We start from the raw sequence: 27,433 nt of genomic DNA on the forward strand, positions 1-27,433 counted from the left end.
TCCTCATCCCACAGCTCTCCCAGGTTACCCTGCCTGCTGGGTGACCAATTCCAGCTCCTCTCTGGAATTGTCTTGACCAGAGAATGGAGTTAAAAATGCTCCCAACTGTGGGAATTTTGCTGTAGCACTTTCCCTGATTTATGAATGGAGGTGGATATGAAAAGAAGCCCAAATCTCCTCTCCAAGACCATTTTCATCAGACCCTGGGCAGCATCAGACCCTTCCCAGCCTCTGGCCAGAGTGAGGAGGAGCTGGGAAGATGAGGAATTGGGAAGATGAGGAACTGGGAAGATGAGGAACTGGGAAGCTGACAGGGAGAAGAAGGCAGGGTTGGTCTTGGCCAATACTTGACCTCTCAAGTGCTTCTGCAGTTTTCCAGACCCTGGGTTGTAACAAATCTCCTCTCCCTTGTATGAATTCCTAGGAACTGCAGTTTCTCCATGTTTCCTTGGGGCAGAGGAACCAGCACAGGCTGGGGCTGCACATCCCTGGGGGGCTCATCCCTGGAGGGAAGTACAAGGTGAATTTAGGAATGATCCCAGAGCCTCAGGGTCTATTGGAACTTGAGATTTCCACTTGCAGACATTTCTGACTCCCTGGGATCAAGTGGTCTTGAACAGAAGGAATAGAGCATTATCTTTTCCAGGGGAAGAAATGGAAAAATTCAGTTCAGCTGGGATTGTGAGGGGTTGAGCTGGCAGGAGCAGCTGAGGACTCAGGTCAGAACTCTGTCAGTGCTGGGATTTATCCACGGTGAGAGAAAGGAATTAATCTGTGTTTGGAAGGGCAGATAAAGCAGGGAGCTGCATTTTGAGGGCACCTCTCATGGCTGAGGGTGTGGAGCCTCCTCATAGGGCTGAGACAAGGTGAGTTCCTCTGTCCTGTGGTGCAGAAGGGAATCTGTGAAGAATGAAAACCTGCTGAGTGAACGTGCTGCAATTTCAAATCACCACTGTGGAGCCCAAACTGGATTATCATGGCAAAACAAAGCAGGCAGCATTTTTTTTTTTTTCCACAGGATTGATTTCTGTAAGCTGCAATCTTATGGAAATATATTTTTTAGAATGATTGGAAATGCATCTTCTCTCCTGCTGGGATTTTACCATAAAAACTTCACCAAGTTTGTGGCATTACTCATGATTACTTTAGGTGAGGCAAAAGGAGAGGTGGCTGCAGCACTACCAACACATTTTCATTAAGCAGCCTTAGGTCTCCAGTTGTTTATAATTAGAAGTCAAACCATTATCCAGATTTTTCAGATGGAGAAAGCGAGCTGCATTTTGGTGAAAACCTTGTCAAAGTTTATTTGGCAGAGGTGGGAACAGCTCAATGGGTTTGCAACAACACTGCAACAGTTCATATGTGTGCAAAGACCAAGAATATCCAAATGTGAAATTAAATCACTAGTGTGAAGAACTGAAATTCAAGGAGTCATAGCAGTAAAAATCAATCACAGATAAGCTTTATTCATATTGTAACTGGAACAGGCATAAAATTACAAACAGGTTCTTAGAAATGTTGTCCAGGGGTGGTTACATGCTGTGATGATTGATGGGTTGAATTCTTAATACTCCCTTTGGGTTTACTATAAGCTGCTCACAGTTATTATAGATCTACTATATTTAATTTTGTTACCAAGTTAATTGTATTTTCCCTAAGAGCTCCAGTAGCCTGCTGTGTATTTCTGTGTCTCTGCCAATGAACTGCTCCACTTATTGGCTAATAACTGACTGTAAGAATTTTTCTTTATAAATGCAGTCCCCTTAAATGTTTCTGCTAACGTGGTCTGCATAAGTATTCTTCTGGCTTCTCTTTCAGTTTGCCTTGCTCTGAGCACAGCAATACTTTGAGCTACTTAAAGGTTTAGTGCCCCTTTGTCATATTTACTATCAGGATCTGAACTGCAAATAGAAAAATGACTGGTTTGTAAAAGCCACTCTAATTGCTCCCAAATGTCCCTCAGTGCAAGTGAATCTTGAAACAAAGGCTTAGAAAGACTGGTTTTATCAAACTGTGCAGTGGAGCTTGGAAATATTAGAGAAATAGCTAGGGAAGCAAGGAAAAACAGCCTTTCAGTACCTGAAGGGGCTGTGAGAGAGCTGAAGAGGGACTTTTCAGAGGATCCTTGCTGGATCTGGCCTAGAGATCCAGTGGTTTATCCTTCCTTCACACCCCCTGTTCATGGAACCTCACCCTTTGCTGCCCAGGCTGCCCGAGTGGGTAATTAGATCTGAAATGAAAACTTATAATGGATATAAATCATCCTCTGCAGACCTACAAGGTACTTACAAAGGAGAATAAACTTTTAAGGGAGTCTATAAACCCAGGTTTATGTCCTGATATTGGCTGGGATAATTTCTTCTCAGTCCCTGGCTCTGCTATGGATTCAGTAGGAGAATATAAGGTTGAATTATTTGTTTTTCATGGTGACAGTAACTGTCCCTTTGGGAGAGTCCCTTTGATATCCTCCATCAGGAGGAATCTCAGGGAGGCAGGAGATCACACTGAGGACATGGCAGCCTGGGAGGCTCAACTTGGAAGCAGCTGGACAAAGTTCTCTGGCCTCTGCCATGCACTATAAATGCATCTTTTGTTCCACAGCTGAAGAAGCCTGAGGCAAGAGGAGTTGAAATTTGGCCTAAAGTCACACTGGCAGCCAGACATTTCCCATGAGTCACAAATCATGGAAATTATTGTGATGCTTTCTAAGACTTCTGATTATTTTTTTTTGTTTAATCTTCCTTGAAGCACCAGTTAGGACATGATGCAGAATGACAGGCATCTATTCATCAAACATCCTTCCCTCAGGGTGGTTAAAATGCAGAGGAAATGGTAAGTAAAGGACCTTTAGATACTAATGAAATGGTAAAATGCAAGATGACATTTAAAGGTAGTATACACAGAGGAATAAATTCTTACAAAGCATATATAAAGACAAGATGTAAGTTGGCTGCTACAGTCCAGAAAAGAAATCTTAAAAGCTGTGGCAACACTTCCAGAGGTGCTCAAAAATGAAAACAGCATGGGAGGGTTATTAGTAAGAGCAGATAAATCAGAAACCATCACTTGGCTTTTTCTGCACATCCACAGTGTGTCTGCATTAGGTTGTGTGCAGTGCTGCTCCCCCAGCCCAGAGAGGACATCTCAGATAAAACAAACTAGAGAAAGGCACAGTGAAAGGCATCAGAGATGGCCAAAGATATGGAACAACTTCTGTATGAGGAAAAGGGGAGTAAATAAAACCCTTCAGCCTGGAACAGAGATTAAAAGGGAGAGAATATGATGGAGTCATGTGAAAGCAGCAGGAGCATGGAGAAGATTTAAGGGAAAAGTTCAACACTCTTTCTCAGAATGAAAAGACAAAAGGGCACTATCAAGTGGTTAAGTGGGAGGTTTGAAAGCAGCAAAACATATTTCCTTTCATAATATGCATTTTAATGTGAGGAACTTCTTGTTGTAAGACTGTGTTTATAGAAATACCTACAGTCATTCAGAAAAAAGAAAAGTCCTTTAGATGCAGCTTAGCAATCATAGAAAAACATCTTGCCACCTTTCTGAGGCATTTGAAATAGGATGGGATGAAGCACCCTGTGGAACTGGTTCTTTCTCCCTTAATTGCAGCAGGAATGCTAAGATTTAGTTTAGACTTAACAAGGATGTTTGGAACAGCTAAAGGAAGGTTTGATAAATCTTCTCACCCTTTCTGACAAGTTCTCCTTGGAACTGACTGGCACAAGGCTTGTAGGAAGATAAATCCTTTCAGGTACAAGCTGAGGAGCCCAACTTGTGATCAAGTCAGCAGAAAGCTGGGTTCTCTGGCTCGGTGTTGGAAAAGCACAGGAACAGCAGCTGGTGCCCTGGAAAGATAAGAAGCAGATCCAGAAGGGAGCAGAGGAAGCTGGAGGGGTGCAGAGTGGAGATGGCACAGGAGGAGGGACAGCCCAGCCCTTTGGAACACAGCTGGCATCGATTTTGCTGACACTGAGAAGGAATTACAAGCGCTTGAAAGCCACAAGTGTTCCCTCAGCTTCCATAATAATTCTGCATATTACAGATTCCTCTGGGTTTGGTTTGATGTTCTTGTAATCTCTTAAGTAGCATTTTGAGGCCGCTTTTCAAAGTGGTTGCTTGTATTTCTCTTTGGTTCTGGTTGTTTTTGTTTGTTTTTTTTTTTTAACACATACATGATGTCTCTTTGTCTGCACTACAGAATTTTGCTCTGGTTTCCCTCCTGGATCTCACTGAGTGATGCTGTCCCAGAGCTTTGGTCTCTCAAGTTCTGTTAAGGAGATTGATTTTTGCTCCAAGAAAGCAAAGCCTTTGTTATTTTGTGTTTCATTGCCAGGCAAGGCAACCAAAGCAGGAGGAGGGATGATAAGCAAGTTTCTGATCCCCTGTGGTCAGTGATTATCAGTGATTTGCTTTGTGAAGTCCACTCACACTCACAGTAGGCCTGATTTGGGGATTTCTTGAGCTCCCCAAGTTACCACTGAGTGCCTTGAACATAGAAAGTGCTAAACCAGTTAAATATCTGGAAAATTGGTACTTTTGTCTCTGCACCTACTTCCCTGTGTGTAAAATGAGGGCTTTCCATTCTAGTGATATGTTGTGAAGTCTAAAAAGTGATTTTGTTTGCAAAACTCCCAGTTTCTCCTGTGATGAGCAACACAGAGAAGTCCCACAGGGAATAATTCATGTTCAGTTCAGTGCAGAGGTTTGGTGCTGTGTGGGAAGCAGGGGCTCAGCTCTCACACAGAGCATGGAAAAATAATCACTCGGTGTCTTGTCCCCACTGTGTCAGCAGCTCCAGGAGGTAAAAGACTTGCAGGAAAAATAGTGTACAGTAATTTCATGGAATATGGGCTTGGATTTGGGAGGAAAAGTAAAAACCAGCGTTGAGGTTGTGCTGCTTTTTAAACCTTGGATGAGGTGAGAGGGGATGTGTGTGGAAGGAATGATGGGGATGGCTCTGTGTGCAAGACAAGGGGGATGAAGGGGATGAGGAGGAAGAGCCACCCTTCAAACTGGGCATAAATAACTTTCCCATAACATGACTTTAACATGAATAACACAGCTTTTGGAAGTGGGGCAGCTGCACAGGGCAGGGGGGGCTTGTCAGGGCTGCTTCAGAACAGCAGGGTGGCTACCAGGAATGATTTCACAGGTGGTGGAAGCCCACCCAGCACAGTCCTGATGGCACACACAACCTAAAGTCTGCTGCTTCTGAACCTTTTAGTGCTTGGCCTTACAACCTTAACCTTATAGTCCCTGTTCCTGATGTAATAAATTGAAAGTATCAACAGAAGTTTCAGATACTCATGACATCTCCTTGAAATAGAAATATTGGATTTATACTACAATTGAATAGCACACAGAGAGGCCATTTTTTAAAAAACAGAGGAAAATGACTGGAAACCAGTTATTTTCACAGGAAATGATAGGAAATGGTTATTACTGCTCCACATTTCAATAGTATAATAGTCACAGCCCTGAGTTTAGTAAATTCATTTCTCTTGGAGATTATACAAGCAAATGTGTCACCTCCATGTTACACTTGAAACAGAAACCCAGCACTGCCCTGGCTGTCAGTAGTAGGAGGTTTCTTGCTCTAAAGTGTGACTTCTGTCAAGTATCATATTAAAAAATATAAAATAATACAAAACTCCCTTCTACAGAACCAGTGCTTTGTGGTACCCTTTCACATAGATCTCAGTGCCTCCCCAGGTACCATTTTTGTCATTGAAAAATGATGCTGCCAGCAGTCTTGGGTATGATTTGAACATTTTTTTCTTCTGGAGTAAAGAAAAATTCTGGATTTTTTGGGTAAAGATAAAGATAAATATTCTTACATATGGTAAGAGGGAGCAGCAGAAAATGAATCACCTCCAGACACTGAAAACATTGGTAAGTTGCATTACTCTGGAAAACAGCAAGAAGTGTTACAATTTAAAAGTAATATATTTAGCTAAACCCAGTAACAGCTGGCTCTGTTCCTGATGAAAGGTTTCATAATTTATGTGATGAATAGCAATCAGTTTGGTTGTTTTCTGGATATTTCAACATGACAGCTCATTCTGGCTGCAGAATAGGTTGGTCTGTGCTGGAATTTAACAGGTCCTGTTACAAACACAAGCCAAACTCTGATGTGAAGACCAAAGACCCCACTTAAATCACTTCAGTGTAGTGTGTGTGATCACTACAGGAAGAGCCATATTGCCATTTTCCTCCTGGCAATTTAAATTTTTAAAAGATGTGTTACATTTGGAAAACACGGGTAAGGAGCTTTGTTATAAATAAGAATATCAGATGGAAAGGTTGCCCAGGGCTTGTTGGCAGTGTGGAAAGCTCTCTGAATAAAATACCAGTTTGAAGGAGAAAATGAGAGATCTACTCTGGCATCCTACCTCTGAGGGCTGAAGCACAGAAAAGAACCAAGCAGCAGACTGGGAGATCTTGAAGGAAGAAGTTTTTAAATACTAATGGAAGCAGGAACAAATACCATCAGAAAAGTTTGGGTAGCAGCAGGCATCTCTGTGGACACAGAAATAAATCTCCAAATAGAAGAGTTGATGCAGAAATTTCAGAGACAGCCATAAAATATGCTGGGAAAAACCTGGTTTTCATTAGAAAACTGCAAAAGAGATCTATTGCCCCTCCCAAGCTTTCTCCTTGGACACGGGGAGAGATCTCCAAAGAGCAGGTGTTGGAAGCAGCACCGGAACAGCTTTGTCTTTGGTACAAGGAAAAGGCTGAAAAGTTGTACCAGCAGAGGGAGCGGGACACCAGATTTCTTTTCCTACGCAGGTGTCTAATCCAAGGAGTCTCCAGAGAGAAGCCAGATTGTAAAATGCAGGCTTTACCCACTGATCCTTTAGAGAAAGGGTCAGTTGATGTAGGTGTTCTCCCATGGATATGAAGTAGCTTCAGGGCCAAAAGAATAAAGTCTCCAAATAGGCTTTGCGTATTTGCAAAGGAAATGAGGAAAAAACGATTTTTTTTTTTTTTTTTTTTTTTTTTTTTTTTTTTAGGGTACTGGTCAGACTCTTCCAGTTTTGTTTTTAATGTCATGAAATATCTCAGATTGGAGGCAGATGAGATTCAGGAGTGAATACCCTGGGGCTGCAGTATGTGATGAGAGCTGGGTAAGGACACTGGGTTGAGTTCCTGGGGTTCTCTGGGGGAAGGGAACTGGGCTCCTTTGTCAGGGACTTTGGGAGTGATGCAGTGCTGCTGCTGGGGCTCCATGTGGAGCATCACATCAGGCCACAAGTCCTGCATGTCCATTTGTGAGGCAGGAGAGAGCTGACAGCGCTGGGCTGCAAACCTGGCATGAGGTGTGCAGGGCTCCAGCCAGATCTGTCACAGGGTAAAGGTGCAAAAACGTGACAAACCCGACTGGAGCACATGCAGGCAATGTGAATTCATGAGGTCCTTCTGCAGAGGGGTCAGGGATGTCAGAGGTGCTGGCAATATGACAGAGCCAGCAGGCTGGGGCTGGGCAGAGAGGGCTGATTGTGATCTGCCTGACTTAGCCCAGCACGGCAAACAGATGGAAAACAAAGGATAAAAATCAGCATCACCTCCACAGACGGTTCACGCCATAAAAACCTCATTCCCAAGAGCAAAAAGGCTCAGCTTGCAGCTGTACTGCTCCAAAGGGTGAGGTACCATCCTCCCAAGGCTGACAGGGAAAGCAGAGCACAGCTAAAGGTACCATCCCCAGCTTGGGAGCTTTTCTTTCTCCACATATTTATCTTCCTGACTGACCAGAATGTTTTGAAAGGAGATATGCATGCACACATCTAATCTGAGTCTGAATGCATACCCCCAGCCTCTGTTGGGTTGTGCTGCCTTTTCCCATTCCAGGTACAATTTGGATAATTCAGAACAGGCAATCACCAAATCTAGCCTTGGGATACAGCAACAGCCTGCTCTTGTTCCTCCTGGAAGTGACTCAGGATGAGACATCCCAGCCTTCAGAAGCACCAGGATGATGTTTTTTCCCAAGCCAAGTCACTCAGGTATTTAGTGGTGACACTGAGAGCTTCATTCACACAAAACTTCAGAGCAATTTTGGATGTGCTCTGATTCAGTCTGGCACATCAGAAGTAGCTGAACCTCCATCCTTCTACAGGATTATTTGAAGGACCTGTGAAGGGCAGGGGACAGGACTCATTTTATTGCTGAGGCCAAGTCACATCACTTGTTTCAATCTCCATGTTTTGAGAGTGGGTGTGGAGACATCACTTTCTCCAACAGCACAAGAAACTCCAAAAGGAAGGAGGCAGAAGGGGAGATCTTTCATCTTGGCTTTACTGTCCACAGTGTGGAGCAGCCTGAAGGAATTGGTCTGATGTAGGCAGGGAGAAGTGTGGGAAGGAAAAGCTGAGGATAATTCCTTATATATCACTGGGAAGTTTGAGGAGCTATGGAACAGATCTGAAGGGACCAAAACCTTTGCAGTGATGTGAGATGATCAGGCCTCAGCCCATCAGCATCTCTCCTGTGTACACACACAGGAAATCTCTGCCACCAGGAGGTGGTAGAGATTTTTGAGTTCTTCATGCTACTTTTCATGAACTCTTTATCTCCTCAAAACGCCACCTGGGAAGCTTCATACGTGCAGTTGTATTGAAAGAGCCAGGAGTTTATCATTTGCAAGAAAGCTGCCTTGTAAAAGTGCCCAATAGTGCAGATTTCTTGTGTGTGCTACTTTCCGGGTCCTGCTAATGTCAAAAACCGTTGGGAAACCATCACAGACGATCTCAGAAGAGATTTCTGACACCACATCATGAGCTCAGTGCTGTCCTGACCACCAACCATCCAATCCAGACACTGTCAGTGCATCTGCCTGGTCACTTCCAGCCTCTAGATCCAGGGGCAGGGATAAATATACGAAATCTTACCAGGTGCTCAAGAAACTGGTGTGAGTCTCATCCCAGCTGAGTCCTGAGCCACAGAGTAGAACTCCAGTTCCAGAGACTGTTCAGGGATCAGGTCCTGGTTTGAATGGGAAGGGAAGGAAAGTGTTTCCTTGGAAATTCCAACCAAGATTTATTCCAAAAAGTACCCCATACCCTGTGCAAATAATGATTTCATTTTCCTATCCCTACCACTGCAGTCACACTGGAATCTGGAAGTCCAGCAGACTTTGTCAATCTGAATTCTCACTATTCCCAAGAAAGATCTGCTGGTACACGCGGCCACAGCTCTGCTGAAAAGAGCAGAAGAATTTAGTTGTGGTGGTTTATCATCCTCAGACCCCGCTGAAGAAGTGGGAGTTGAAAAAGCAGAGCAATGGATATTGCTGTGTATCTCTAGCTGCTAAAGGGAAAGGCAAAAACATGATCAGTGCTTTGTAAAAGCAGGTCTCAGCCCATCTTAAGTGATGCAGAACACGGTGGCCATGTGCTATTTGCATTTATATGGAGTTCTCTAACTGTTAGTCCTATTTTGTCATTGAGACTGCTTAGATGATCCTTAGGGAGCAAATACCTGCAGCAAGAGCTGCAATTTCAACTGAGTCTCTTCTCTGCTTCCCTCCCTTTGAAACAGGCATCAATACATTGACAGTGCTACTGCTAAATAAATGTTTCCAGGAAATGTTTGAGTGTGGGCTCAGAGGAATAACTACGTCCCCTTGCTATTTGCAAACAAAAGTGATGAGTGCCCTGAGAGCTCCTTTCCTGCTGCCTTTAGTTAGAATGAGTTGGGGGCTTTCATTTTTATACAGCATGGGGGCAATTGTTAATTGCCCCCCCGATTGCTGGTGTCCCAGGTGGATCAGAGCATGGATAAATCCATACAAACTGCTTTGGAACCTGCAGACTGCTCTGGCAGCTTTCTCCTCCATCCTTAATGCCTTCTTTGTGTCATGGTTTCAGAAAGAATTGATTGTTTCTTGTTCTGCCTCCCATCAATGAAATCAACCGGCATTAAAAACTGCCTTGCTCATTGCCAAATCAAATCCTTTTAATATCTGGTGATGCTCTGAATTATATTGGAACTGGGTTTCAAATTTTGGTCCAAGCTGGAATCTCCCCAGTGTTCAGAGGGAGGAAAAGCTCTTAAAACTGAGCTGCCAACTTGAGGCATCTTTACACTAAATGATTCCATATTGCCAATGAGTCCTTTCAACCTTGAGCCCATCCTTCATTCCTGGTGTGCATGAGGCAGATTAAGCAAGAACTGGCTTTGCTCCAGTGACTTTCATGGTGCCACTTCAGAGGACAATTAAAGGAACTTCAAACACTACAGATTTTCTTTTCCCTATCTATGGGTCCAGCTTCTTCTTTTATTCTGGTTTTACACCAGTGTGACTTGTCAGAAAGGAGAACTGGATCCATAACATACAAAATAATTTTCTCCAAATGACAGGAGAGAAGTCCTCTTGGCCACGACTTTTTAAAGGTTCTTGTTAAGATATAATCCAAGCCAAATGACACGTTCTTGTTTAAAAAAATACACTTATTGGAAGGATGAAAACAGCTAATTGGGAATGATCAACTTGTAATTAATTTTTCGCTTAAAACTTTCACTTGGCATTAAACAATCTGCTCTGTGCGAGTCCTTTTTTCTCTTTTTCACACATTCACAGGCTCACAGGTAAGCTGCATGACAGACCAAAGCTGCCTGTTGTTTTTTCTTTTTTCTCTCAATCCTCATAACAACACAGGGCAGAGCCTCCTCAAAGAGATGAGATTACAGGATTGGCAGCAACCTCAGCTCATGGTGAAAAATTTCCCCTTTCTCTCACCTCAGGTGAACTGGGGAGGGACGTGGAGTCTGATGGAGTGGAGAAGGAGAAGGACATGGAATTGGCACGGGAAAGAGGAGAACTGGGTTGTGCTCCTCAAAGCCTGTGGTTGATCTGCTAAGGGATCTCAGGCAACCACTTCAACTCTAAGCATTTTTTGCCACCACTCTCGCCCTGCATCTTTCCCTAAATCCTGAAGTCCTCAGGCTCCAGGGTGACTTTATTGAGTATCTAAAGGAGTTCTAAAAGAGCTGGAGAGAGACTTTGGATAAGGGCATGGAGTGACAGGACAGGGGGAATGGCTTCTCACTGCCAGAGGGCAGGGTTGATTTGGGGGAGAAATTCTTCTCTGTGAGGGTGGGGAGGCCCTGGCACAGGGTGCCCAGAGCAGCTGTGGCTGCCCCATCCCTGGAAGTGTCCCAGGCCAGTTGGGACAGGGCTTGGAGCAACCTGGGACAGTGGAAGGTGTCCCTGGGGATGGAATGATTTGAGATTTTTAAGTCTTTTTCGATCCAAACCATTGTCTGATTCTCTGCTGTCCATGACCCTTTGGGCTGTTTGTTCAACACGGGGAGCTCTGAGCTATCACCATTGGATCTTTAGGGTATCTTGCAGCACAAACAAGGAACTGCAAAGAGGAAATGGTGCCTCTTGCCTCACAGAGAGCAAACCAGAGGTGATGTGGCCAGAAAATGGGCAGAGGAGGAAAGGTGTGCCTCTCACATGAGGATACTCATGGTTTGATGACAGCCCCATCCAGTGGGATTTGAGAAGCAGCTGTGAAGTACACCCAGACTCTTGTTCCTTTCTATTTGAGGCTGTCTGGGAAAGCTGTGAGCAGCAAAAAAGGCACTGGGACTGTCTGCAGAATCAGCAAGATGATCAGGAGACATTCACATTGTTCTCTCACTTGAGAAGTTACTTTTGCAAACATATGGCCTGGGTTTTGTTTTTTTGAAAACACTGTGGCCAAATTCTGTGGCCAGTAATGGTGAAAGGCTCTTTTTTTCTTTTAGAGAAAGGCACCTATTTGTGGAATCTGGGGGAAAAATCACCCTGTACAATAAGCTACAGGTTAAATTGATGCTTTTAAATCTCCTTTCTGGATCAACCCTCAAATTTTAGTCACGGGATGGTAAATACACAAATCTCTCTGCAAAATCACTTCAGCATATTTATGCAAATAATGACGTTGATGGCCCTGTTAACTTGAAGAGAGGAAACAAATCCCCATGTGCCCCTCACCATGAGTCTTTTTCTTGGTAATAAGTATAGTTAATACATCTTGTTCAGCGAGGTTTCCTCTGCACATCTTTAACTGTACCTTGCAAAAAGCCCAATTGCAGAGAAAGCAATTTGCTTGATCTTTCTGAAAAGAAAAATAGTCAGCATGGTCAGAATTCAGAAACAATACAGAGCTGCAATTCATTATAATCTTTCAATGAGACAGAAGGTATCACTGTGCATCCATTGCACAGAGTGATGTTGGAAGGGAACCACGGGCAGGAGCAATTTCAAGAAAGGCTTTGCTTGTATTATCATCTAGTGATGTTTAAACATGCACAGCATGTCCTTAAAAGCCTAGGGATAAGAGGAGGAGAGGAGATGAAAAATTAAGCCTGAACTAAGGTGTTTGGAAAGCTTGAAGCTTAGAGTTGTTTCTGGATACATCAGTTTAACCTTCAAATGAACCAGCCATTTCTTCTCTTCAAAGTAACACTTTTAAGTCCCAAAATTTGACTTTGAAGCTGAGATCAATGCTGGTAATGTTCTCATAACACCAACTCCCACTGGAGGTGAAATTGGGAAGGGGGGGACTTGTGGTTTGTTCAGAGATTCCACATAACACACCAAGCAAGTGATTTTTGCATCAACTGTGTTTCCCTAAGTAGGACAGGGAATTTTAATCCTGCAGAAGAGCTTAGAGCCTCACCAGCTCCTACTGACCCAGCACCCCTCAAAGCCAACTAATATCTGGCCTGGGTCTCAGCTGCTCTGTTCCACAGTCTGGGAAATCCTGGAGGGGTGAGGGCTGCTTATGGCACTCCACAGATTAGAAGTAAAGGCAAATTTCTTATGTCAATTGGTGTAGATTTGCCCTGCAGGGGTCTGTGCTACTGTTGGACAAATACAAAAAAAAGTCTACACATTGAAAAGCATGCAAAGTCACTGATCATGTTTCATAGCTAGCCTAAAAGGGGATGGGGAAACTGTGAAATGAGCTGTGCCTTGAATTCCTGAGTTGTTTTGGTGGTTGGTGGCTGATTTATTGCTGATTTGTAACTGCCCTTAGTATTACCCAGCACCAGGGCAACAGGCAAGAAGTCAAGATCAAAAGGGTATTTAATATTGCAAGTGCATTTTCATATGTACATCCACACACCAGAAAACCTTGATCTTCAAAGCACTGTACAAACACTAACCAGCTAATGACTCCCTGAGCAAAGCCACAGCAACGGCTATTTTTAATACATCTATTATTTGTTTGTGCTCATAAAAGGCAGTTTTGTGCCATCAGCTTATTTAGCCAAGCACAGAACTGAGAAAAATGTGAGTGCAGGAAGAAGCAAAGGATATGGAATGTCTTGACTGGGTTCCTCATGTACCAGTTAATGAAAATGACTGGATGGAAAAGGAATAAGTGAAGGTAAGTATGACACAGCCACAAACAAACAAAAAAAAAGAGTTGATTACTGGATAGAAATACATTTTAAAGGAAAAAAGGCTGGTTGCTAATGGTCCTTTCAGTCTAGCAGAGAGAAGCGTGGCAAGGATCAGCGGCACAAAAAGTCAAGTAATTCAAAGCCTAATTGTTGCCAGAGACAGAATTAGCTTCTGGAATGAGTAACAAAGCCAAATGGTGAATTTGTCACCTCTTTTTTTTTTTTTTTTTTCCAAATGCAGGCAAGGATTTTGTGGACATTGTACAAAATGAAAAATGTTAAAGCAGGTGTACAACCTGCAGAGCTGCCTCCCTGAGGCGGCGTTTCCAAGTGACACAGACAGGGACCAGGGCTCCTCTGGAGGGATGAGAGGAAGGTGTCACATCAGAGCTGGAGCTCCTGTGACATGGGGACAGGCTGGCAGAGCCGGAGCTGTCCAGCCTGGGGAGGAGAAGCCGCTGGAAAGACCTTAGAGCCTCTTCCAGGACCTAAAGGAACTCCAAGAGCGCTTGGCAGGGACTTTGGAAAAGGGCATGGGGTGACAGGACAAGGGGAATGGCTACAGACAGAGGGCTGGGATAGACGGGATATTGGGAAGAAATTCCTCCCTGTGAGGGTGGGGAGGCTCTGGCACAGAGAAGGTGCGGCTGCCCCATGCCTGGCAGTGTTCCAGGACAGGTGGGACAGGTCTTGGAGCAACCTGGGATCGGGGAAGGTGTCGCTGCCCATGGCAGGGGTGGGACTGGGTGAGCTTTGCGGTTCTTCCCAACCCGAACCATTCCATGGCATGCACGGCGTGGAGTGGTGAAACCTTGTCCCCTCAGAGTCCGAATTAAAGGATTCTCTCCTTCCTCTGACACTTGCGGGGGTCAGATCCTGAAGCTGCAGGACCAGTTCAGGACACGGTGCGGTCCCAGCCGGTGCGCTGGGGCAGCGCTGCCCGTGCCGGGCTCACCGCGCTCAGCCCCGCAGCCGGGGCGGGTGACAGCGGCGCTTCCTCACACACACACACAGCGACCGAACCGAGGGACAAGAGACCCCTGAGCGTGCCGAGGGCAGGATCCCACCCTCCGCCCCGGCTGAGGCCCGGCTGAGCTCCCCGTGCCATCCCCGGGGGGCGGGGGCCGCTGCGGAGCCCGTCCTGCACCAGGCGGCGGAGGCCGAGCGAGCGCCCCGCCGGCTCCGCGAGCTGCGGCGGCCGCGCTCCTCCTCCCCCTCCTCCTCCTCCTCCTCCTCCTCCGCCTGCTGCTGCTGCTGCTGCTGCTGCTGCCGCTCTCCTCCTCTCCTTCCTCCCCCTCCTCCTGCTCCTGCTGCTGCTCCTGCCCTGCCGGCTGCGCTCGCCGTCCCGCCCGGCCGCCCCGCGCGGCTCCTTCCCTCTATGGATGGGAAGGCAGCACCCAACGGCGTGGCCACCATCGAGGACAGGATCCTGCGCATCACCGGCTACTATGGATATTACCCGGGATACTCCAGCCAGAAAAGTAAGGCTCCCTCCCGCCTCTCCCAGCCTTTCAGGGTGTGTGTGTGTGTGTTGGCAGAGCCCTGAGGGTGCCCGTGCCCCCCAGGTGCTGCCCCAAGCCCGGGGTGCGTGTGGGGGCACAGGGCGCGGGGTGCCCGCTGTGCCCCGAGGGGACGCGGCGGCTCTGCGGCTGGAGACGGCGGCGGCGGCGCTTGGCCGCGGGACTTCGCGGCTCCGAGCCTCTCAGGGCTGGCGTTTCGGGGTTTATTTTTCATTTCCAGCCCTGCCACCTCCATCCCCGCCGGGCTGGGGGGGTTTTTTCTCGCCGCTTGCCCCGCGCTCGCCGCACCGGGAAAGTTTCGGTCCCGGTGGGTCCCCCCGGGCGGGCGCTCCGGCTCTTGAATTATTCATCTTCCTCTCGAAATTAATGAGATTTTTCCAGAAAAGTGGGGAGTTACCGACGATGGGGTGTTCCTCCGTGCCGCTTTAATATCAGACACTTGTGGTTTAGGGGGTTGGTGTAGTTCTGGGTATTTTATTTTTTTGTGTGTGTTTCTGTTGATTTATTTCCCTTCAACGAAGAAGCAGAAAATAAAGCAGGTGGTCCTTGCAGAAATGCCCTTTTTTTTTTTTTTTTTTCTTTTTGAAGTTTTCAATTAGGAGCAGCGGGTTTCTAGCAGCTGGGAGAGGCGTAGTGGGTTTCTCTGGAATTGTGCGGGTCCCAGCACTCTGTTTGATGGGAAAAGTTCGGCTAATGAAAGAAATGGTTCATTTTTACCACCAAGGAAATGTGTGCAATCAGGTTTTATTGTATTAGTAGTTGCTTTGCAGTTGGCAAAGCTACGACATGCCACAGCTTAATGAACAGAAAAGGAATTGAGGCGAAGTGAGGGGCAAAATAAAGGAAAGGCAAAGATCCCACTTGCGTGAGGTGAGCATTAAGGAGCAGACTTTCTTCTGCATATTCCCCTTGGGATATTCTGCTTCCCAGAACAACCAGTGCAGTACTCTCCAGCTCTAATGCAATAATAAACCAAAACACAATTAATAAACTGCTAATATCAGAAAAACACATCCGTGGGCTTTTTATGGTGCAGGAAAGCCATGAATTGAAGCCACTTAATAAATAAGAATTCCTCTGTGTAATAGTCAGCTGAAAAATCCAAGTCAAGCCCAGTGGTTTTATCCAGCTGTTATTTGTGGCATGCTAACAGCATGACAGGTGTTATTTATTTGGTGAGGTCAGTTGGTTTTTCTGGAGTCAGAGGAGTTGGGAAGAAGCTCTGAACAATCTGGAGGTATGGCTCTATGTCAGTCCAGGGACCAGTTAAATCTGAGCCAGGTGGGACCTGTGTCCCATATTCTGTAGTGGCTCCAGAGTATCTCTGCAGTGTGATTTACCAGAGAAGGGTGAGGATTCTGGCTTAATAGTTTGTTGCAAGTTTGCTTTGGTGGCAGAATGCAATTTTTCAGTCTGCAGCAACACTCCCACTCTATATCAAGTTATAGATCTGAATCCAGTGCTGTCAATCAAAGTGCTCTGTGTGGTGCAGTGGGAATGCCAGGAGAGCACTGCCCAGACACAGAAAAGCTCTCGTAGACCAGGTTCTGCAGATGCTACAAACTGCATCTGCTTAAAAATTAGAAGAATGCATGCCAGGAGAGGCCAAGGCTTTCAGAAGTGCTGACTCTTGGGATTTTACTGCAAGTCTCCTGGCCTTTTGTGCCTTTCTGGCTGGGTGCTGAAGCAAAACAAAATGATCAGTAGCTCAGGTTTTACTGTTTGAAGAAAATAAGCAAAATTTGTGATTGTCATGTTTAAAGAGGAAAACTGCAAGTGTGTAAATCAGTGGTATTCCAATACTTAAGTGCCTTTGGGTAAATGAAAGACATGAACCCCTGCTAAGCTGTGAATGCTTTTTAAAGCAGTCTCCTAAGTTTTGGAACCATCATCATCATTTTTGGAGTGCTTGCAGTTGGCAGATGACTGCTTGATCCTCATGGCTGTGTTGTTTGGGATTATAAAGTACTTGAATGCTTCTACAAAGATGTTCTGGCCTTACCCAAGGTAAAACCAGGCATCCTTCAGGCATCACGAACATAACAGCCCCTTGGGACTCAGCAAGAGTCACTTTTGGAGATCCTGCCTTGGAATTCTAACTCTGTTCCTGTGTCTTGGGCAAAGTATTGCTTTTGAGAGGTGCTGCTTCAAAGTTCTTGTCGTGACTGACTGTTCACACAGATGCAGCACTGTAAACATGCAAGGTGAGGAGTTTGTACCCCTAATTATTAATGGACTTGATATCTCAGTTTATTTCGGTGAGGGCGCGATTTTTGTCACTGCTGTCCCAGCTCAGTTTTAGTTCAGGTGGACAATGCTGGTGGCACACGGTGTGCTCAGAATTCCAGGTAGGTTGTGTCCATACCCTCCCCAATGCCCTTTTCCTGCCACATGCCCAAGCCTGTGGCAGGTGCAGTCATCTGCCTGTGCTGTCACCTTGCTCCTGGCCCTGGAGCATGCCTGGGATGAGCTGCTGTCCCCAGGATGGCTTTGTGCTCTCTGCTTCTGAGCAGAGACCTGGCCAGGCACCAGATGGGGGACATGGTTTGGGTGGTGACAGCTTGCTGATGGTCACCCCCCTTCCTTGAGGCTCCTCTTTGTCCCCAGGCTGCAGTGCCCAGCTAGGGACAGAAAGATTCATTGAGGGAAGCTGAAGGCAGCGGTGGGTGGCTGCTGTTCTGCTCATTCTTGGAAGATGACAGGGAAAGCCTAAGGCTTTGTGAAGTGTGCTGGTGATTTGCATCCCTCCTTCAGTGGATTGGCTTGTATTCCATAGTCTAACAGGAGATCATGCCATGGTTTCTGTGTGGGAAGGCTGAGGACTGCTCACAAATAGCCACGAAATGTAATGTTAAAGCACTGTAGTGCTCAAGAGCTGTTATCACAAAGAACGGCAGTATTTTCTAGTGACTTGTGCCTCATCATTTTTATTTGTGTGCGTTAACCTACTTCAGACTTGGGGTGTGCATGTGATGATTCTTTTATTAATTTTAAGTCAGGCACTTTTATTATTTTATTTATTCTTTAAAAAGTTGCTCAAGAAGGAAAATACCTGTTTTATTTCTCTATAAATCATCTGAAGGAACAGAAAAATGTATTTTGGTTTGGTATTTACATTCACGCCTATTGCAAAAATCCTACATCCTGGCTTATAAGAGACTTTTTTTCCCCTCCACTTTGTGCTGAGATGGTAAGGGCTCTGCCTGATCTCAGTGAACTTGTACTTGGGATGCATGGCTTGATCCCTCACTTCTTGCATTTGAAATGTGCAGACTATGTCTGAGGTATCTGGCTTTTGTGGGAAGGGAGGGAAACTGTGCCTCTCTTCCAGCCAATTTCTTTAGAATTCGTAATTTCCAGGGCATGGTGCTGTTGTGGATCAGATGCTCCATCCTCTGACCTGGGGCTGCACATGGTGCTCCCATGTAAGCTCCCCTTGTCTCCACATTTTCATGTGTGCAGTTCTATTTGGTCTGATGTAACTTTTCCATCTACACAAACAGTGGGAGACTTTTTTGTTTCCTTTCCTGACCTTTGCTGTAACTTTTCATTCTTCTCTGACTTTTCTGCTGGCAGTACAATCACATTTAGTGTCTCCAGGGTCAAGAGTACGTATGGGGTTTATTTTTTCGTGGGTTTTGATTTTTTTGTTTTTTTGTTTTTCTTTCCTTTTTTCCCCCACTCTTTCCAACTGCCACCCCATCTGCTTTCATCTCAGCACTGAAACCTTTTTTACTTTCACGCTACAAAGTTCCTCTCCTTCAAGTCTGTCCTAACACCTCTTCTGTGCCTTCCACTGAATTAAAATTGCTCCAGTCGAAGTTTCTCATATCTGATCTTCTTCAGCTTCACCAAGGCAAGTTTTTGCCTGTGTTGTCTTTCTGATGGAGCCCTTCCCACTGTTCACAAAGCCTTATGTCTTGATGCTCTCAGCATCTCAGATCTGTTTGCTCAGGCCTGGATGAGCACAGCACAGCTTTACTGAAAATGCAGTGATTCCTCACCTTGTCCTTTTCATCGTGCTTGAAGAACTTCTTGCAACTTGTGGCTGGAGGGTTTGGTTCCCACCCCTGCAGGTTATGGGACCCATCTCCATGAGGACCTTGCTAGACTTTTAAACGAGTTCTTTTGGACATTATCCCATGCTGATTCGATCTCTCCTTTTCCTCTCCTTCAGGCCTGACCTGAAGCCATGGAGTTGTGTAAGCTCCTGGAAGCAGAAGGTGCTGTCACGTCTCTGTGCAGCAGCAGGACTGTGACATTGGGCTCACAGTGGGACACTGGGTGACCGTGTCTGGTGCTGTGAGCTGGGGAGCCCTTACAGCACCGTGTGTCCTTAGCAGTGCTTGGGGAAATGCTGAACCTGTCCTTGCCATGAGCACTGTGGCTGCCAGGAGCAAGCTGTGTGTTTTCCTGCTCCCCTGCAGAACAGCTCTAGCAAAGGTCTGTGGTTTAATTTGGCAAGTTCAGCCTCAAGTCAGCAATCTGAGCTTAAGCACCTACTTAAGTCTGAACTTGCGCTAAGCCACCGGGCTTTGAGAATGTGTTCAAAGTTAAGTCTGTGCTTAATTGCTTTGCCTTAATAAGGCTGGGATTAAGGCATGCTGAGCCAGCATCAGTGGCTTGACAATTCGGCTCTTGCTCCCTGTGTGGAGGAAAAGGCTCTGGAGGGAAAAGCTACCCCTGAAACACTGGAGAGAATTTTCTCCTGGTTATCACAGCAGCTGTGCCAGCAGCTCTGCTGCAGTACAAATCACATGGCAAACCCAGATCATCTCTGTGCTCACTGAGCATCCTGCCCTCCTGGTGGCTTGTCACTTCCAGCAAGAGGAGCAAAGTCTCTGTCTGTTCACTGGAGGCACCCAGCTGCTCCTCCAGCAGCCCCAGAGCCCTCCATGCACAGCAGGCACAATGGGAGGCTGGGAAAGGGGCGCTTGAGGAAAGGTGCTTTGACATTTGTGGTGGATGAGGCTGGTTTTGTTGAGCTGTGTTCGAGGGGTCTGGGGGAGAGGAAGCAGTGCCTGAATCTCTGTGTGTTGGCTTGTGCCACCTGTGGCAGCTGTCCCTGTGCCACCTGGTAGCCTTTGGGTTGCAGGGACTCCAGATGCAAGGCTAGCCTGGAATGAGCTTTATTTCGAAGCCTTCCCTTTCCCCACTGCACACGGGTTTTCCATAGGAGGGCTGTGCCCTGGGAGGGTGTGCTGCAGTGAGGGCTGCATTGCAAATTGCCAGTTTAACAATTTCTCCCCCGCCCCAGCTCTGGGACACAAGTGGATGTCATGGCACAGGATGCAGTCCTGTTATAGTTGCTTTTTCTCACAGACTTGTCTCTGTGTTTGGGTGAAAAACAAAGTATGGCTGTATATCAGCACTGGTGGCAGTAACTTATGAAGCAACTTCTTTCAGCAAAACAGATTTTATAAATACTCTTTGCTGACTAACATTGGCAAGACCAGGTTTGTTTTCTGTAGTGGAATAGGGCCAGGCTTTGTGTGGATTTCTGTTTGTGCTGGAAAGGGATGGCCTGGCAGCCTTGCACAGGTAGCTGGAATACGCCCCTCACCTGGGGACATCAATTGTTGTGCAAGTTGAGGGATCTCATCAGCTGGGAGGAGAGGAAACTGCTTCAGTCCTTGGCCTTCCCTCAGGGGCTGATTCATCCCCTTGGGGTCAAATCCCTGAGGAGCTCAGCTGTGGAACTGTGGTACTGGGCATGGATACAGTTCTGGACATCGGTGGGCAGGAGGGATGAACCCAAATTGGGAAGGACACTGTGATGAGCAGGGCAGTGAAGAGCACATCCTTGCAAGAGGGGGCTGATAGAGCTGGGTCTGCCTAGGCCAGGATGGGAACAGGGCTGATGCTCCAAACACATCTTGAGAGGATGAGCAAGGAAATGTAGGAAGGAAGAGTTATTTAAACTGAAATTGCATGTTGGCACACAGGCAAATGGGTAAGAACAGGCCATGAATAAATTAAAGCTGGAAATTAGCAGAAGGCTGAGAGTAATGGCCAAAAATCTTGCGCCGTCTTATGTATTTAAATAAGAATTATTTCCCAAGCTTTAAAGATGCCTCATAAAGATGTCTGCCAAGATTTTGAGAAAAATTACCCCTATTTGGCAGGGAAAATTGAGACAGTAAGATGGAGGGAGTGAAGCTAATTTGCCAGAGGTTGTTCAGAACAAGCCATAAGTTTGATGGAGCGATCTGTGCCTCCACTGGTGACTGCACAGCAAGGCTGGTGCTGTAGCTGACCTGGTGCTAAAGGTGGAGGAGATGCTCTCTATAACTTGGTAGCTTTCTAGATGTGCTCTCTGCCTGCTTTTGAGCTCCTCTGCCCTTCTGTGCTCATTCTCAGGTCACCAGTGGTGATCCCAGGGCTCAGTGTTGGGCCCACTCCTGTTTAATAACTTTATTGATGATCTGGTTGAGGGGTCGAGTGTCCCTTCCATAAATTCATGGATGACACCGGGTTGTGTGTGAGTGTGGATCTGCTGGAGGGCAGGAACACTGCAGAGGAGTCTGGACAGGCTGGCTGGCTGGGCTGAGGACAATTGTGTGAGTTTCTGACCAGTTGCCAGGTCATGCACTTTGGCCACAATAACCCCACGCAGAGCTACAGGCTGGGGCACAGTCTTTGGAAAGCTGGAAAAGGAACTGGGGGTGCTGGTCAACAGTGGCTGGACATGAGCCCAGGTGTGCCCAGGTGGACAAGAGGCCAACAGCACCTGGCCTGGGTCAGCAATAGTGTGTCCAGCAGGAGCAGGGCAGTGACCATTCCCTGTGCTGGTCATTGGTGAGGCCACACCACTGCTGTGTCCAGTTCTGGGCCTCTCATTACAAGAAGGACATTGAGGGGCTGGAGAGTGTCCAGAGAAGGGAACAGAGCTGGGGAAGGGTATAAAGAGTGAGTCATATAAAGAGTGGCTGAGAAAGCTTGGGGGGCTTGGCCTGGAGAAAAGGAGAAAACTTCTCATTCTCACAACTGCCTGACAGGAGGATGCAGCTGTCTGGGGTCAGACTCTGCTCCCAGGGAACAAGGGACAGGGTGGGAGGAAATGGCCTGAAGCTACACTGAGGAGGTCCAGGTTGGACATCAGGAGGAGTTTTTTCATACAAAAGGTTGTTAAGCAATGAGATGGGCTGCCCATGGAGGTGGTGAAGTCGTGTGTCCAGGACACAGCTGGAGGTGGCACTCAGTGCTGTGGTCTGGTTGACAAGGTGGGGATTGCTCACAGGTTGGACTTGATCTCAGATGTCTTTTCCAATCTCAATGATTCTGTGATTGTCACAGAAAGTCTTCCTGGCTGCCTGGCCCTCTGGGTGTTGGCTGGGATGGTGGCACAGCTCCTGGCCCCCTCCTGCCTCACCCACACCTGGTTCACCTGAGGTGGCTTTAACCTTGCTCAACGTGACACCATCATGGCTGCGTGGAGCTGCACTTCCTTCTTTCCTTGTTCTGCCTAAAAGTGTGGCTGCTGCACACAGCCCACAGGGAAATGACCTGGATGTGCAGTGAGTTCCTCTGTGCTCTTCTGGAGGGCACAGAAGGGATATCCCTCATTTTGACTGTCCTTCCAGCACTGTCTCTTTGACATTGCCTTCTCCATCTACCCAGGCAGGCTGCAGCATATTTGGTCCTGGTTGAATGTGGTAAAATGATATTGCAAAGTGACAGATGGTTCTGGCAGACTTTTATCCCCCCCAGTGCTTGCATTCCTGTTTTTTTAATAGTGGTTTTAAAGGTTTGCAATTATTTCTTCTGCACATTTGGAAATTGATGGGCTTTTGCTCAACTGCCTGCATGGGAATTCACCCATGAAAGTGAACTTACTGTTTGTGGAAGGATTGGTGGCAGGAATTTTTTCACATAAACCTGCTGCTGAATGATCACAGCGATGAATAATGAAAATGCCTGCAAAAAAAAGTCAGTGTCTCTGTGGCAAATGTGAGAATAGGGTGGGGGGAACAAAAAGCAAAGTGCTTAACCGAGTGGTTAAATTATTTACTAAGTGGATCAGTCCTACTTAGTGAGACTGAAAATTGTTTTTTTCTTGTGGTGAGGTGAAGTGAGACTCCCTGGTGGCCAAAGGTTTGGGCTGGCCCTGTGCAGAGTGGCAGATTTCACTGCAGGGAGGCAGAAGCTGTAAGGCTGTGCTGAGCTAATGCCCAGGGTATGGCTTTCACAGAGCTGTAAGTGAGAGCAGCCCGGGCACTTCCAGTGAATTTATTCCAAGGCATGCAGGGTGTGCTCAAGTGACAGGCTTTTGGTGTGTCAGCCACACAAAACCTTCCTGTTAGTACTTTAAAAATGTATTGATTCTTCCTAGACCTCCCTTGCAAATACTTGTGGTAAAATGGACTCGTCCTTTCCTGCATTCAGATGGGCTGGATCAGGGGTGGCAGATGAGAGGAGTGAGAAAGGTGCCTCTGCTGTCCTTTTTGTGGAGGCAGGGAAGAAGAAGAAGAAAATTTGTTCCTGTTCTGAGGCAAAGGAGGAGGTTTTGGGTCCGGGGTGGAATGTGTTTCCTGCTCTTTCTGGCAATCTGAAATCTGATCCTTGTCTCAAAGCTGTCCAGTCTGTTTTGCCTGATACAAAGAAGAGCTCCCATGCCTGTTTGATTCCTGTTTAAGTTTCCAACTACATTTTGGGGGGAGAGGAAGAGAGAGGCAAGCACCAGCAGGGCAGCTCATGAGTCAGTAAAACTCCACTAAAACAGGTCTCCCAAATCCACTTTTAGACCAGTTTTAGTCCTGGCAGTGAACTCTCCATCCAGAGTGAGACAGACATTGCAGCTTGAGGCCAACCCTGGTGACTCTTCCAGTTTTATTCCTTCTTGCTGCTTGTGGCACTGAACTGCTTGAGTAATTTCTTGCTGAAGCAATATCCAGTACAGCTGCCCCTCTTCCTGTGGAGGCTGAGTCTTCTGAGGGACTTCTAGGGCTAGCACACCTCTATTATTAATGGGGTAGTCGGTGACTTCATGAAAAAAATAGTGATTTTTACTGGGATTCCTGGGAATACAGCTCTGCAGGCCCTTTCCAGCTAATGGGCATCATGCACCTGAATGTTCTGAGGACAGCACTGGAATCATCTGTGCCTGTGTAAGATAAGCATGAAACAGGGCTGGAACACATGTTCTCTGTCAGGGAGATAAAATTAATCCTCGTGGTGTGATTTATATCCTGCATCTTGAAGTGAGATGGCAGAGTTGTTACAAAGCAATTGACAAATGCAGTCATTGCAACCCTTTTCTTTTGCATATCTGAATCCTGGGACTTTAAAATCCTTCCTTAGACAAAGCTTGGCATGTGGAGTGTGCAGCCCTGGAATTGTGTGGGTGCAGATTGGGGTTTTTCTCTGCAGTGCCAGAAATAACCTGTTGTGTGATACGTTACAGGGGCTGGGATTTGTAGCAGCTTGTGTGCAAGAGGGATGCTTCAAAGTGCTTCACTAGAGGAAATTCTTCAGTGCTGACAGCATGGATAGCAGGAAGGTGAACTTTCTGTGGTGTTTCTGCACCATGGTTTGGACTTCTACCTGAGGAGGGTTGGTTCTGTGTGTGAGAAAGCTTTTGCTCAATGCTCAGTACTCAGTGGGGCTGCTAACACAAAGACCAGGTGGAAAACGATTGAACTTAGCATTTACCAGGGACACACCTGATGAAGTTTCCTATCAATTTTTTCTTCTTTCCAAGGTGGGACGGATTGAGGAGAAAAAAAATAAAAAAGTGAGGAATTGGATAAAAAGAAAACGAAGTATTTCAAGAACGTTTCTGCAGAGGAAAAAGAATAGAGGTCTGAAATGTAACTGAAGAAGCGCCACATTTCTCATGCATAGGAAAACAAGCCTTGGAGGAAGGAACAAAAGGCATTTTTCAGCTGAAAGACTGAGCTGAGCTGTTGCTGGTGTGCCAAGCCATATGTGTCCTGTCGAGGTGATTCATCCATACAAGCCCTGCCTTCTGTCCCTCTTCTTGGGGGGCCCTGTGGCAGCAGGCACGGGCTTGTCTGTGCTTGTGCTCCACAAAGCAGGGAGCCCTGGGCTGATCTCAGCGTGCACAGCTGTCCCCTGACCCCCTCATGGAGCTGTGTGCCCAGGAATACTCATTCCTATGTCCATCTGCTCTGGGATGCAGCCCTGAGTGGTTGTTCAAAGTCAGGAGTTGCTCTTCACCCATAAATGCTCTGCAGCAGGGGAAAGTGGTGAGGAGGCTGCTTAATTGGGTTTTCCAAGGCATCCTGTTTGTTTCAGTGCTGGAAAGGAGGTTAATTAGATCAAATGAGGGCAACTCTATTTGTAGCTGGGGTCTGTGCAGTGTTTTTGTGCACTTCTGCTTTGAAGTGAATTCAGAGCGACTGTTTTGAGCATCCTGGTGGAGACAGGCGACCCTGGCTGTGGGTTTAGAGAAGGCAGCCAGAAGAAAAGGTGTCTGCGTTTGGGCAGAATCAAGAGAACTTCCTTAAACTTTGATATTCACACAGGTACAGCTCCTGTACCTGTGGCTCCTCTGAGAGCCAAAGAGTCTTGGGCAGAGCTGGAAACACCACTGGAGAGTGAGTGTGAAGCTGCAGTGCTCTCAGATTTTGTGTGCCTGACTTTTAGAGGCACTGCCTCGAAAATGTGCACCTTCATTATTATTGGTATAAAATATTTATGCAGCTTAGTGGAGTTTCCTAGCACTTTGTGGAGATAAGAGATTCATTATACTTTATTGCTTTAAGAAGGCAAAGAAAAATGGGTGGTGCAGCTCTCAGATTTGCCCTGTGTAGGGGAATGGAGGGTAGAAGGAACCTTTTACTATTGTTTTGCACATTATTAACAGATGTTGGCTTTGGACTCTTATTTTAGCTGGAATCTCAAATTTGCTGTAGGAGCAGTAACTCAGTTGGCTGGGTTCAGATTTACTTTAGTTCCAAGGTTGCTCCCAGACATGGGATGTTCACAGCTGAGGGTGTTTTTGGTTTAGTTGCAGATAAAACTTAAGCTCTTTTAAGCATGATTTTCTGACACACACGGCTTTGGAGAACAAAGCCAAGGTTCTGATAATTTTCAATGCCTTTTTCCTTCCTCTCCATGGTGAAGCAGTGTGATACCTGGAAAATTATCACCTTAGGGCAGGAGAATCCTCTGGTGCTTTAATGACTGTTGCCCTTCACATCCTCCCTATGGATGATGGATGGTGTAGGGCTGCCTAAAGCAGGTAATCTCATTCTGTTCATGATCCCCAACTCTTTCTGTTTCCCTACTTGGTACTGTGGACAGAAATTAGTTTAGAGCAGCCTGAGTTGTCAAATATCCACACAAAGATAAGATCCTTAGGATTTAATTGGAATGTTACAGCCATCTTCTGTCACGTTCAGGTGTCTCTGAAAGCCAGCTGGAATTGCACAGTGCAGTTTGAACTGACTGTGTAGACACTGGGTCTTCTGCTGTATTTTTGCTTTCCCTGTGTACTTTGGTGACTTTAGCCACTCTCCATGGTCCTGACTTTTCCTTTTCATCCTGTCAGCCTCCCTTCTCTCCCCGTGTGTGGTGTTAGACTGGGCTGGTTGAAGGGATGATCTGAATGGAAATGTTTTGGGTGCCTTTGATGTGCAGAGCCCTTTTTTTTGCTTTATAGATTATGAACAAAAATTGTGTCTGTGTATTCCCAAACTGAAGAATACATGATTGCTGTTCCCAGCCTTCCTCTGAGAACAGGCTTTGACATCATTCATACTCTATAATTCATGGTATTTTTGTGGCAGCCTGTTAAGGTCTGCAGGAGAGTGAAAGGGATGATTTAGAAAGGCAGGAATTGTCCTGTGCCTTCTGGTAGGTCTGTGACCGTGCAGCTTCCAGCTCTTTGGAGTTGTTACTGGGTCTCTTTTATCATGGAATCATTTTGCTTTCTCTTTAGAGTGCTACTGGGTCTCTCTTTTATCACAGAATCTTTTTTTTTTTTTTTTAAGGATGATGTTGTGTTCCTTAATGTGAGCACTTGCTCCTTGTCAAACACATCCTCGTATGCCCCGTTAGGACTTGGCGCCTCGTTCCGGGGTGTTTCAAAAGCACATTACAGAACGTCTTGTAACTCGTCAGCTGTTGGGTTTTTTAACCTGGTTTCTTAAGGAAACAAGGCTTATGTGAGCACCATCTCTCTCCCTCTTCTCCCTCCCCGTGTAACTTTTGAGTCTGTTGGCGAAATCCAAGTAAAATTAGCAGGAATTAGAGAGCACAAAAGGTGCGAAGTCCTGATGGACCTTATAAAAACACAGCTAGAAAAGGGGGGCTCTTGGTTCCCCCACAGTGGAAAAGCTGTAGGATTACCTCAGTCCTGGAGACAACATGTGCTGCATACAGTTTTTGGGGATCTTGTCAAAGACACATCTAGTTAACATCCAAAATCAGACAGTGAGACACAGGAGATGTGCAGGGAAGAGAATAATGGAGGTTCCTGGTGTGTTTCCATCCACCATTCAGTTGTGCTTTGGGAAGTTCTTGGTGTT

General features: G+C 46.3%; 1 protein-coding gene across 2 annotated transcripts in view; it reads left to right on the forward strand.

The window, feature by feature from the left end:
• Window positions 1-14,658: 14,658 nt before the first annotated feature.
• SLC35F4 (solute carrier family 35 member F4) overlaps window positions 14,659-27,433 on the forward strand; it is a 111,281-nt gene continuing 98,506 nt past the window's right edge. The window contains exon 1 of one of the 2 annotated variants that reach the window (XM_088166369.1): window positions 14,659-14,900. In XM_088166369.1, the coding sequence (XP_088022495.1) occupies window positions 14,798-14,900 (103 nt within the window). In that variant the 5' untranslated portion in view covers window positions 14,659-14,797. The remainder of the gene's footprint in view (window positions 14,901-27,433) is intronic. The other variant, XM_014871491.2, reaches the window with a different exon arrangement.

This window comes from Sturnus vulgaris, chromosome 6, assembly GCF_052056855.1.
Source record: "Sturnus vulgaris isolate bStuVul1 chromosome 6, bStuVul1.hap1, whole genome shotgun sequence".
NCBI lineage: Eukaryota > Metazoa > Chordata > Aves > Passeriformes > Sturnidae > Sturnus > Sturnus vulgaris.